Source organism: Artemia sp. Qi Xiang Cuo, chromosome 9 (genome assembly GCF_049724085.1).
Source record: "Artemia sp. Qi Xiang Cuo chromosome 9, ASM4972408v1, whole genome shotgun sequence".
Classification (NCBI taxonomy): domain Eukaryota; kingdom Metazoa; phylum Arthropoda; class Branchiopoda; order Anostraca; family Artemiidae; genus Artemia; species Artemia sp. Qi Xiang Cuo.
The window spans coordinates 65,981,835-65,994,613 of NC_142802.1; the positions used below are offsets into that span (position 1 = coordinate 65,981,835).

The 12,779-nt window shown below is 37.5% G+C and overlaps 1 protein-coding gene across 1 annotated transcript; it reads right to left on the reverse strand.

Moving 5' to 3' along the window:
* Positions 1–5,152: 5,152 nt before the first annotated feature.
* On the reverse strand, positions 5,153–12,060 carry LOC148948954 (uncharacterized). Its single transcript, XM_089094547.1, has 13 exons — positions 11,949–12,060; positions 8,671–8,772; positions 7,903–8,004; positions 7,675–7,812; positions 7,493–7,620; positions 7,327–7,417; positions 7,090–7,233; positions 6,737–6,846; positions 6,508–6,646; positions 6,169–6,285; positions 5,593–5,694; positions 5,375–5,502; positions 5,153–5,299 (listed from the first exon to the last, which is right to left on the reverse strand). Exons 1-13 carry the CDS (start codon positions 12,058–12,060, stop codon positions 5,153–5,155), a joined length of 1,560 nt encoding a protein of 519 aa, XP_088950673.1.
* Between the last annotated feature and the right edge of the window lie 719 nt (positions 12,061–12,779).

Consider the following 12,779-nt stretch of genomic DNA (forward strand, 5'->3'; position numbering starts at 1 on the left):
CCGCCATAAATTCTTTTCTATACATGTTATTGGAGGTTAGTAGTATTTATATTAATAATTTTTTTTTCTGCTCTTAAAGAATGCTGAAACATACTGACTAGAATTATGTTTGCTAATTATAGGCATTATTAAGTAACGAACGACAATAATGAAGATGTTTTTCAGATTGACTGTTGCCACAACCCATGGGGATCACAGCATTCGAGTATTTGATGTGAGAAGTCGTCGGTTAATTCAAACACTTAGAGGTCATCCTAGGACACCATGGACTGTTAAATTTCACCCAATAGTAAATACACTCTTGGTGTCTGGGTGTCTTGCTGGGCATGTCCGCGTTTGGGACATCCTCAATGTAAGTTGTTTCTGCGTTTATTTAAAAAAGTCGTTTTTCCCAATTTTTCGTTTTTTTTGTTAAAGACCCATTCACAATGAGATTTAGCCTATAGTAACATGAGCCAATCAGAATTTTTCAGCCAATCAAAAAATATTGTTTGCAGGAGTAGCTGCATCCTAGTAAAGGGCGAATTACAGCCCATAGTAACCAAAAATTAAAAACGCGTTAAAAAAAAACAATAAAAAACTGGCTATTGATAAAAACCTGCCGTTTATAGCTGATTCCGGAATGGTAATTAGTACCTTGATTAGTCTTAGTAGTAAAATGTTATTTCGAAAAAAAAATTATGGCAATTTTGAAAAATAACCTGAAACGCCGAAAATAGGGCATCGAATTGAAAAAGGTAAACCATTGGAATTGTCATTATCGAAAACCTTATAGAGGAAACTTACAGTCCACTGGTTTGATCAGCAAGGAAAATCACTTTTTCATGGGCAGCACTTATGTTTCTTTTTTTTCTTCATTTTATGAAAAATCTGATTGGCTTGAATTAGCACAAGCTAAATCACGCTTTCTGTTTAGTATCGACATACGTGCTTTTTTCTAACGAATTTTTTTCAAATCCTCCAGAGATGACTTATTTTGATCGACAAATCGAGTATTTTACCACGGTTGCTTCAGAGTTGAGCTGGTAAACACTGACGGAAATCATCTCAAGCAGCTAAAATTTTTCTTTCAAATGGTAAGTTTGGATTTGCCATAGACGACAGAAACATATCCATATTTTATAAACCATACTTTGGTAAGGCTGGTGCCTCACCGATAAGGAAAACATCAGCTTGAGCTAATTCTATAGGCAGGCTTAGTTTGAACCAGGTTTAATGCTGAAAACTGAATGTGATGAAAGCGGAATTATGAGGCAAAATGTCGTGTGTTGTTTGTCCAACATGCAATAGAGTTGATCCGATCCCAGTAAACATCATGCATTTTACTTTGCCATTTTGGCTATAATGATTTTTATACAAGGTTTTACACGCGAACCAGGTTCCACCTGGCCCATCTATCAAAAAGCTGTTTTACCAATGTAAGTAGAATCATTGGCAACGCGTAAAATATTATTCGCAGTTTCAATCTGTCTTCCTTTTACTAGCCGATGCATACATTCTCCAGTAGCAGCTGACTCATCAGAACTTAAAACGTCCATATTTCGGTCATCTTGGTTAAGTGTCATTGTCGTCCATACCATATTGTTCCACCCAGAAACTTAAATTTTTATATTCTGTTGCTATAGTATTTAACTTGGATGCAATAATAGGATAAGCACCTCTGATTGTAACATCCTCAGATATATTATTTTGTGATGCTTGCAGAATGAAATATCCAGCCAACTGATTTTTGAATCTTTCTTAAATACCTTTTGGATATGCAGGACATCCAATCAATCAATCTATCAATCTATTTATTTAACAGAAACACAGAAGAAAATTCAGAACTTTAGACCCCCATAAAGGCTCTTTGCCCTGTGAGAGTGGGAGACTAAACATAACATTGAATAATAGCACTAAAATCAAACAGAAGAAGAAAAAAAAAAAAAAAAAAAAAAAAAAAAGATTATTTTTTGATGCTTGCAGAATGAAATATCCAGCCAACTGATTTTTGAATCTTTCTTAAAGACCTTTTGGATATGCAGGACATCCAATCAATCAATCAATCAATCTATTTATTTAACAGAAACACAGAAGAAAATTCAGAACTTTAGACCCCCATAAAGGCTCTTTGCCCTGTGAGAGTGGGAGACTAAACATAACATTGAATAATAGCACTAAAATCAAACAGAAGGACAAGAAAAAAAAAACAAAAAAACAAAAAAAAAAAAACAAAAAACTGAACAACACCAAAAACTACCATGCCAATCAAAATAAATGAAATAAACAAATTGAAAAGGAAAGATAGAGGGGAAAAAAGGGAGGAGAGAACTAACTGTCTAGGCATAAGAGGTGGTTAGTTAGCTGTTTTTAAATTGTCATAGCCGAATTAAATTGTCATAGAGGAATGACAAAGCTGAATTTTAATTGGTAGGGAATTCCAAATGGAGGCACAACATAAAACTGGATTGAAGTATGATCTAATGGTTTTGGTTCTATGAATGAAGATATCCATATCATTTCTGAGAGAAAAAGAAACACAAGATTCAATGCGTAATTCACAATTTAAAAGATATTACTGTTTGAAGAAATTAGGGAGGAGTCCATGAAAATACTTAAAAATGAAACAAGAGGAAGGAAAAATGTGTGTGGATTGACCATCCAATAGATTCATGCTGAGCTGGTCAGTCACCTCAGACACTAATTTAATTGCTTAATCCGATATTAATAATCTAAACAAAGAGTATTCGCATTACAGAAGACATTTAGGACAGTGCTGATTCTTGATGACCATCTATCCAAAAGAAACACAAGATTCAATGCGTAATTCAAAATTTAAAAGATATAATTGTTGGAAGAAATTAGGGAGGAGTCCATGAAAATACTTAAAAACGATCAAGAGGAAAGAAAGATGTATGTGTATTGACCATCCAATAGATTCATGCTGAGCTGGTCAGTCACCTCAGACACTAATTTAATTGCTTAATCCGATAATAATAATTTAAACAAAGAGTATTCGCATTACAGAAGACATTTAGGACAGTGCTGATTCTTGATGACCATCTATTCACTGTTTATCATCTAATGCGAGGCCATGAGCTAGACAAGGTTGCTTGTATGTAGCATAACGAATGCTATTTACTGTAAGGAGATCTTCAAACTTGTTGCGTCCTTCACAGGATAGGGAAGTACTCGCAAGTGGAACCGTTCTGGTTGAGCTACATAATTTAAATTGTGTACTAGTCTAATGACACACAATCGACGGATTTGTGGTTCCCATGTTTTCCCATTCCATTTTAAAGGTTTGGAGATTTGCCAATAATTGTAGTGATGCTGTTTTCTATGCATCACTACATGGTTTTGCGTCACTGCATCGCTGGTTTCTTTGCATTTCTTTGTAGTGATGCTGGTTTCTCAACACAACACGCTGGTTGTGTTGATAATACGCTTTTAATATTGAACCCTTGATGTCCAGTTATCTACTAAATCTTCTTCGGCTTCGTTAATATCTTGCATTCGGTATTAAACACGAATAAATGAATATTCAAGTGTTGAACGACATGACTTCTTCTTTGGCTACCGTGGTATAAAAGCTGATAAATAATCATACGATCTTCTTCATTTTTGATCTGTTTTACTTTCCCTTCGCCTGCTCAATTTTACATTTTAGGTGAATTTTCCAGGGAAAAATTTTCCGTGGGAGGGAAATTTTCTGCGGGAGTGATTTTCCGAGGAGGAAATTTTCTGTTGGGAAGGTAGGCTACATGCTGGATCCCATATTTATATATATCAAGCACAAGAGACAGCCTTCGGCTGTTTCTTACCTTGAAGCTAGTTAAAAATTAAAAGTCAAATTCAAAATAAAGATGACAGATACTGCTATTGTTAAATCATAAAAAGAACAGGAATTTAATACGTCAATTGCTTGTTTATCTGATCATTGTTCTCGTTAATGGCACACCAGTAGTTTGTTGTATTTTTTTTTTACAACAAATCTGACCATTTCCTAAATACATGAGTACACAAACCATAAGAGTAATACTAAGTAAATAAACCAGCGTTTAAGCAAAACATTAAGAATGAAATCTTGACAATTTCTAACTGTGCACAACCTTTGCTTCTTGTTTTTGTTGAAGATAAACGAGTATTATCTATTGCTTTCGCGTTGCCCTCTTGATCGAACAATACTTCGAGTTTTTACTCCACCTTTTCGACGTTCAATTATCAATGTCTACTATTAGTACATCCACAGTTGACGCACTTGTAATACCTCTTACATTTTTGTTGTTATCTATTTCCAACAAATCTACCAATCCTTTTTTACATCTTTCCGTTGGCTCATTGTATAAATCTTTTTCTTTTCCTTCTTTTCTTTGTGAGAAACAAGAAGCATCTATTGCATCTATTGCTGTTCACTTGTTCCAACAAACCTTCCAATTGATTTTTGGAGTTCTCCCACGGTGTATTGTCAATATCCATCTATTTGGTCTATTTTTTTGTTGATTACACGATGGTAGCGCAGGTTAATTTTACCTGTTATCTTTTCCTAATAATTCTGTCAATTTTTGGGGGACATATTCAAGTTGAGAAATTCTAATTCTTTGTCATATTCCAGGAGGTACTTTTCGAGGACTTTGGGTATACCCGAACTCTTAATACATCCATATGCCCTGAAAGGATAAGTGACCCTGCTCATTACTTTTCGACACTTTTCTTTTAACGTTGCATAGTGATAGTCAGGTAGACAAGATGTGCAAATAGAGAGTGACAATGCTAAACTTTCCCTGGAGTCATTTTAGATGCTAAGTTAAATTCGCTCCTTAAGCAGCTTGCTAATTTGATCGTCTAATTTAGCTCTGTATGAAACAAGTAACTCACAAAAATCAAATGCTTTCATCTTAGCAGCAACACATAAGGGTGTTTCGTTCTTCCGAACGGAATCGGATCTAGAATTCCTGTTGGCTCCATTTTTTTAAAGAAATTCAGTCACACCCATTTGACATGCATCGACTGTTAAATGTATAGGCATAGAATCCCCTTCGGCGTCTATTATGGCTCCCTTTGAAACTAGTAGCCGACAAATGTCCAGGCTGCCGATTATAGCAGTGTTATGCAGAGGTGTAGATCGCTCATAATTGTCTACATTTCGGTTGGCTCCATTTTATAAATGAAATTAAGTCACACTTATTTGACATGCATCGACTGCTAAATGTAAAGGCATAGAATCCCCTTCGGCGTCTATTATGGCTCCCTTTGAAACTAGTAGCCGACAAATTTCCAGGCTGCCGATTATAGCAGCGTTATGCAGAGGTGTAGATCGCTCGTAATTGCCTTCATTTCGGTTGGCTCCATTTTATAAATGAAATTAAGTCACACTTATTTGACATGCATCGACTGCTAAATGTAAAGGCATAGAATCCCCTTCGGCGTCTATTATGGCTCCCTTTGAAACTAGTAGCCGACAAATGTCCAGGCTGCCGATTATAGCAGCGTTATGCAGAGGTGTAGATCGCTCGTAATTGCCTACATTTCGGTTGGCTCCATTTTATAAATGAAATTAAGTCACACTTATTTGACATGCATCGACTGCTAAATGTAAAGGCATAGAATCACCTTCGGCTTCTATTCTGGCTCCTTTTGAAACTAGTAGCAGACAAATGTCCAGGCTGCCGATTATAGCAGTGTTATGCAGAGGTGTAGATCGCTCGTAATTGCCTACATTTCGGTTGGCTCCATTTTATACATGAACTTAAGTCACACTTATTTGACATGCATCGACTGCTAAATGTAAAGGCATAGAATCCCCTTCGGCGTCTATTATGGCTCCCTTTGAAACTAGTAGCCGACAAATGTCCAGGCTGCCGATTATAGCAGTGTTATGCAGAGGTGTAGATTGCTCGTAATTGCCTACATTTCGGTTGGCTCCATTTTATAAATGAAATTAAGTCACACTTATTTGACATGCATCGACTGCTAAATGTAAAGGCATAGAATCCCCTTCGGCGTCTATTATGGCTCCCTTTGAAACTAGTAGCCGACAAATGTCCAGGCTGCCGATTATAGCAGCGTTATGCAGAGGTGTAGATCGCTCGTAATTGCCTTCATTTCGGTTGGCTCCATTTTATAAATGAAATTAAGTCACACTTATTTGACATGCATCGACTGCTAAATGTAAAGGCATAGAATCACCTTCGGCATCTATTCTGGCTCCTTTTGAAACTAGTAGCAGACAAATGTCCAGGCTGCCGATTATAGCAGCGTTATGCAGAGGTGTAGATCGCTCGTAATTGCTTACATTTCGGTTGGCTCCATTTTATAAATGAAATTAAGTCACACTTATTTGACATGCATCGACTGCTAAATGTAAAGGCATAGGATCACCTTCGGCATCTATTGTGGCTCCCTTTGAAACTAGTAGCAGACAAATGTCCAGGCTGCCGATTATAGCAGTGTTATGCAGAGGTGTAGATCGCTCTTCATTGCCTACATTTCGGTTGGCTCCATTTTATAAATGAAATTAAGTCACACTTATTTGACATGCATCGACTGCTAAATGTAAAGGCATAGAATCCCCTTCGGCGTCTATTATGGCTCCCTTTGAAACTAGTAGCCGACAAATGTCCAGGCTGCCGATTATAGCAGTGTTATGCAGAGGTGTAGATCGCTCGTAATTGCCTACATTTCGGTTGGCTCCATTTTATAAATGAAATTAAGTCACACTTATTTGACATGCATCGACTGCTAAATGTAAAGGCATAGAATCCCCTTCGGCGTCTATTATGGCTCCCTTTGAAACTAGTAGCCGACAAATGTCCAGGCTGCCGATTATAGCAGCGTTATGCAGAGGTGTAGATCGCTCGTAATTGCCTACATTTCGGTTGGCTCCATTTTATAAATGAAATTAAGTCACACTTATTTGACATGCATCGACTGCCAAATGTAAAGGCATTCTAAAAGGATCACCTTTGGCATCTATTGTGGCTCCCTTTGAAACTAGTAGCAGACAAATGTCCAGGCTGCCGATTATAGCAGTGTTATGCAGAGGTGTAGATCGCTCATAATTGCCTACATTTCGGTTGGCTCCATTTTATAAATGAAATTAAGTCACACTTATTTGACATGCATCGACTGCTAAATGTAAAGGCATAGATTCCCCTTCGGCGTCTATTATGGCTCCCTTTGAAACTAGTAGCCGACAAATGTCCAGGCTGCCGATTATAGCAGTGTTATGCAGAGGTGTAGATCGCTCGTAATTGCCTACATTTCGGTTGGCTCCATTTTATAAATGAAATTAAGTCACACGTATTTGACATGCATCGACTGCTAAATGTAAAGGCATAGAATCCCCTTCGGCGTCTATTATGGCTCCCTTTGAAACTAGTAGCCGACAAATGTCCAGGCTACCGATTATAGCAGCGTTATGCAGAGGTGTAGATCGCTCGTAATTGCCTACAGTTCGGTTGGCTCCATTTTATAAATGAAATTAAGTCACACTTATTTGACATGCATCGACTGCTAAATGTAAAGGCATAGAATCCCCTTCGGCGTCTATTATGGCTCCCTTTGAAACTAGTAGCCGACAAATGTCCAGGCTGCCGATTATAGCAGCGTTATGCAGAGGTGTAGATCGCTCGTAATTGCCTTCATTTCGGTTGGCTCCATTTTATAAATGAAATTAAGTCACACTTATTTGACATGCATCGACTGCTAAATGTAAAGGCATAGAATCCCCTTCGGCGTCTATTATGGCTCCCTTTGAAACTAGTAGCCGACAAATGTCCAGGCTGCCGATTCTAGCAGAGTTATGCAGAGGTGTAGATCGCTCGTAATTGCCTTCATTTCGGTTGGCTCCATTTTATAAATGAAATTAAGTCACACTTATTTGACATGCATCGACTGCTAAATGTAAAGGCATAGAATCACCTTCGGCATCTATTCTGGCTCCTTTTGAAACTAGCAGCAGACAAATGTCCAGGCTGCCGATTATAGCAGTGTTATGCAGAGGTGTAGATCGCTCATCATTGTCTACATTTCGGTTGGCTCCATTTTATAAATGAAATTAAGTCACACTTATTTGACATGCATCGACTGCTAAATGTAAAGGCATAGAATCCCCTTCGGCGTCTATTATGGCTCCCTTTGAAACTAGTAGCCGACAAATGTCCAGGCTGCCGATTATAGCAGCGTTATGCAGAGGTGTAGATCGCTCGTAATTGCCTACATTTCGGTTGGCTCCATTTTATAAATGAAATTAAGTCACACTTATTTGACATGCATCGACTGCTAAATGTAAAGGCATAGAATCCCCTTCGGCGTCTATTATGGCTCCCTTTGAAACTAGTAGCCGACAAATGTCCAGGCTGCCGATTATAGCAGTGTTATGCAGAGGTGTAGATCGCTCATAATTGCCTACATTTCGGTTGGCTCCATTTTATAAATGAAATTAAGTCACACTTATTTGACATGCATCGACTGCTAAATGTAAAGGCATAGAATCCCCTTCGGCGTCTATTATGGCTCCCTTTGAAACTAGTAGCCGACAAATGTCCAGGCTGCCGATTATAGCAGTGTTATGCAGAGGTGTAGATCGCTCATAATTGCCTACATTTCGGTTGGCTCCATTTTATAAATGAAATTAAGTCACACTTATTTGACATGCATCGACTGCTAAATGTAAAGGCATAGAATCACCTTCGGCGTCTATTATGGCTCCCTTTGAAACTAGTAGCCGACAAATGTCCAGGCTGCCGATTATAGCAGCGTTATGCAGAGGTGTAGATCGCTCGTAATTGCCTACATTTTGGTTGGCTCCATTTTATAAATGAAATTAAGTCACACTTATTTGACATGCATCGACTGCTAAATGTAAAGGCATAGAATCACCTTCGGCATCTATTCTGGCTCCTTTTGAAACTAGTAGCAGACAAATGTCCAGGCTGCCGATTATAGCAGTGTTATGCAGAGGTGTAGATCGCTCGTAATTGCCTACATTTCGGTTGGCTCCATTTTATAAATGAAATTAAGTCACACTTATTTGACATGCATCGACTGCTAAATGTAAAGGCATAGAATCCCCTTCGGCGTCTATTATGGCTCCCTTTGAAACTAGTAGCCGACAAATGTCCAGGCTGCCGATTATAGCAGTGTTATGCAGAGGTGTAGATCTCTCGTTATTGCCTACATTTCGGTTGGCTCCATTTTATAAATGAAATTAAGTCACACTTATTTGACATGCATCGACTGCTAAATGTAAAGGCATAGAATCCCCTTCGGCGTCTATTATGGCTCCCTTTGAAACTAGTAGCCGACAAATGTCCAGGCTGCCGATTATAGCAGGGTTATGCAGAGGTGTAGATCGCTCGTAATTGCCTACATTTCGGTTGGCTCCATTTTATAAATGAAATTAAGTCACACTTATTTGACATGCATCGACTGCTAAATGTAAAGGCATAGAATCCCCTTCGGCGTCTATTATGGCTCCATTTGAAACTAGTAGCAGACAAATGTCCAGGCTGCCGATTATAGCAGTGTTATGCAGAGGTGTAGATCGCTCGTAATTGCCTACATTTCGTTTGGCTCCATTTTATAAATGAAATTAAGTCACACTTATTTGACATGCATCGACTGCTAAATGTAAAGGCATAGAATCCCCTTCGGCGTCTATTATGGCTCCCTTTGAAACTAGTAGCCGACAAATGTCCAGGCTGCCGATTATAGCAGCGTTATGCAGAGGTGTAGATCGCTCATAATTGCTTACATTTCGGTTGGCTCCATTTTATAAATGAAATTAAGTCACACTTATTTGACATGCATCGACTGCTAAATGTAAAGGCATAGAATCACCTTCGGCATCTATTCTGGCTCCATTTGAAACTAGTAGCAGACAAATGTCCAGGCTGCCGATTATAGCAGTGTTATGCAGAGGTGTAGATCGCTCGTAATTGCCTACATTTCGGTTGGCTCCATTTTATAAATGAAATTAAGTCACACTTATTTGACATGCATCGACTGCTAAATGTAAAGGCATAGAATCCCCTTCGGCGTCTATTATGGCTCCCTTTGAAACTAGTAGCCGACAAATGTCCAGGCTGCCGATTATAGCAGCGTTATGCAGAGGTGTAGATCGCTCGTAATTGCCTATATTTCGGTTGGCTCCATTTTATAAATGAAATTAAGTCACACTTATTTGACATGCATCGACTGCTAAATGTAAAGGCATAGAATCACCTTCGGCGTCTATTCTGGCTCCCTTTGAAACTAGTAGCAGACAAATGTCCAGGCTGCCGATTATAGCAGTGTTATGCAGAGGTGTAGATCGCTCATATTTGCCTACATTTCGGTTGGCTCCATTTTATAAATGAAATTAAGTCACACTTATTTGACATGCGTCGACTGCTAAATGTAAAGGCATAGAATCCCCTTCGGCGTCTATTATGGCTCCCTTTGAAACTAGTAGCCGACAAATGTCCAGGCTGCCGATTATAGCAGCGTTATGCAGAGGTGTAGATCGCTCGTAATTGCCTAAATTTCGGTTGGCTCCATTTTATAAATGAAATTAAGTCACACTTATTTGACATGCATCGACTGCTAAATGTAAAGGCATAGAATCCCCTTCGGCGTCTATTATGGCTCCATTTGAAACTAGTAGCAGACAAATGTCCAGGCTGCCGATTATAGCAGTGTTATGCAGAGGTGTAGATCGCTCATAATTGCCTACATTTCGGTTGGCTCCATTTTATAAATGAAATTAAGTCACACTTATTTGACATGCATCGACTGCTAAATGTAAAGGCATAGAATCCCCTTCGGCGTCTATTATGGCTCCCTTTGAAACTAGTAGCCGACAAATGTCCAGGCTGCCGATTATAGCAGTGTTATGCAGAGGTGTAGATCGCTCGTAATTGCCTACATTTCGGTTGGCTCCATTTTATAAATGAAATTAAGTCACACTTATTTGACATGCATCGACTGCTAAATGTAAAGGCATAGAATCCCCTTCGGCGTCTATTATGGCTCCCTTTGAAACTAGTAGCCGACAAATGTCCAGGCTGCCGATTATAGCAGCGTTATGCAGAGGTGTAGATCGCTCTTAATTGCCTACATTTCGGTTGGCTCCATTTTATAAATGAAATTAAGTCACACTTATTTGACATGCATCGACTGCTAAATGTAAAGGCATAGAATCCCCTTCGGCTTCTATTATGGCTCCCTTTGAAACTAGTAGCCGACAAATGTCCAGGCTGCCGATTATAGCAGTGTTATGCAGAGGTGTAGATCGCTCGTAATTGCCTACATTTCGGTTGGCTCCATTTTATAAATGAAATTAAGTCACACTTATTTGACATGCATCGACTGCTAAATGTAAAGGCATAGAATCACCTTCGGCATCTATTCTGGCTCCTTTTGAAACTAGCAGCAGACAAATGTCCAGGCTGCCGATTATAGCAGTGTTATGCAGAGGTGTAGATCGCTCATAATTGCCTACATTTCGGTTGGCTCCATTTTATAAATGAAATTAAGTCACACTTATTTGACATGCTTCGACTGCTAAATGTAAAGGCATAGAATCACCTTCGGCATCTATTCTGGCTCCTTTTGAAACTAGTAGCAGACAAATGTCCAGGCTGCCGATTATAGCAGTGTTATGCAGAGGTGTAGATCGCTCATAATTGTCTACATTTCGGTTGGCTCCGTTTTAAAGATGAAATACAGTCACACTTATTTGACATGCGTCGACTGCCAAATGTAAAGGCATTCTAAAAGGATCACCTTTGGCATCTATTGTGGCTCCCTTTGAAACTAGTAGCCCACAAATGTTCTGACTACCGATTTTAGCAGTGCAGTGTAAAGCTGTTTCGGAATCAGCATGGTTTATATTGCTTATGTTTCAGGATTGGCTTTATTATTTAAAAATAATTCAGTTGTACTCAATTGACCTTTAGATATTGCTATACAAAAAGGGGTGTTACCGCTGTTATCTTTTGAATCTATGACGGCTCCCTCTCCAACTAGTAGCCAACAAATGTTCAGGCTTTTAATCTCAACTGCACAATTTAAAGGTGTGCCAACAGAATACCTCATATTCAGGTTGGTTCCTTTATTTAGAAGAAATTCAGTTACACTCAATTAACCTTTAGATATTGCCATACATAAAGAGTTCATTAGAAAAGAAAAATAACCCAACTTAATTTTGAACTGTATCTTCGAAAGTACTTGCAAGTAACAAGATGTAAGAACAACTGCCTAGCAATATTTTGTAAGCTGACACGCACAAATATATATATATATATATATATATATATATATATATATATATATATATATATATATATATATATATATATATATATATATATATATATATATATATATATATATATATATATATATATATATATATATATATATATATATATATATATATATATATATATATATATATATATATATATATATATATATATATATATATATATATATATATATATATATATATATATATATATATATATATATATATATATATATATATATATATATATATATATATATATATATATATATATATATATATATATATATCTGTTATATATATATATATATTGTACATATATAAAAGTCTTATATAAAAAAATGTAAATATACATATTTTTTTTCTGGTTGAGTTTTTTATTCAGTGTGATCTTTTTTCAAACTTTTGCTGAACTTGCCATACGAGTGGCATTTCCTTCCCTCAGAGTTAATTACTCAATTTTATAAATATTTCGATTTTGCTGGAATGTGCAAAGTCATAATTTTTG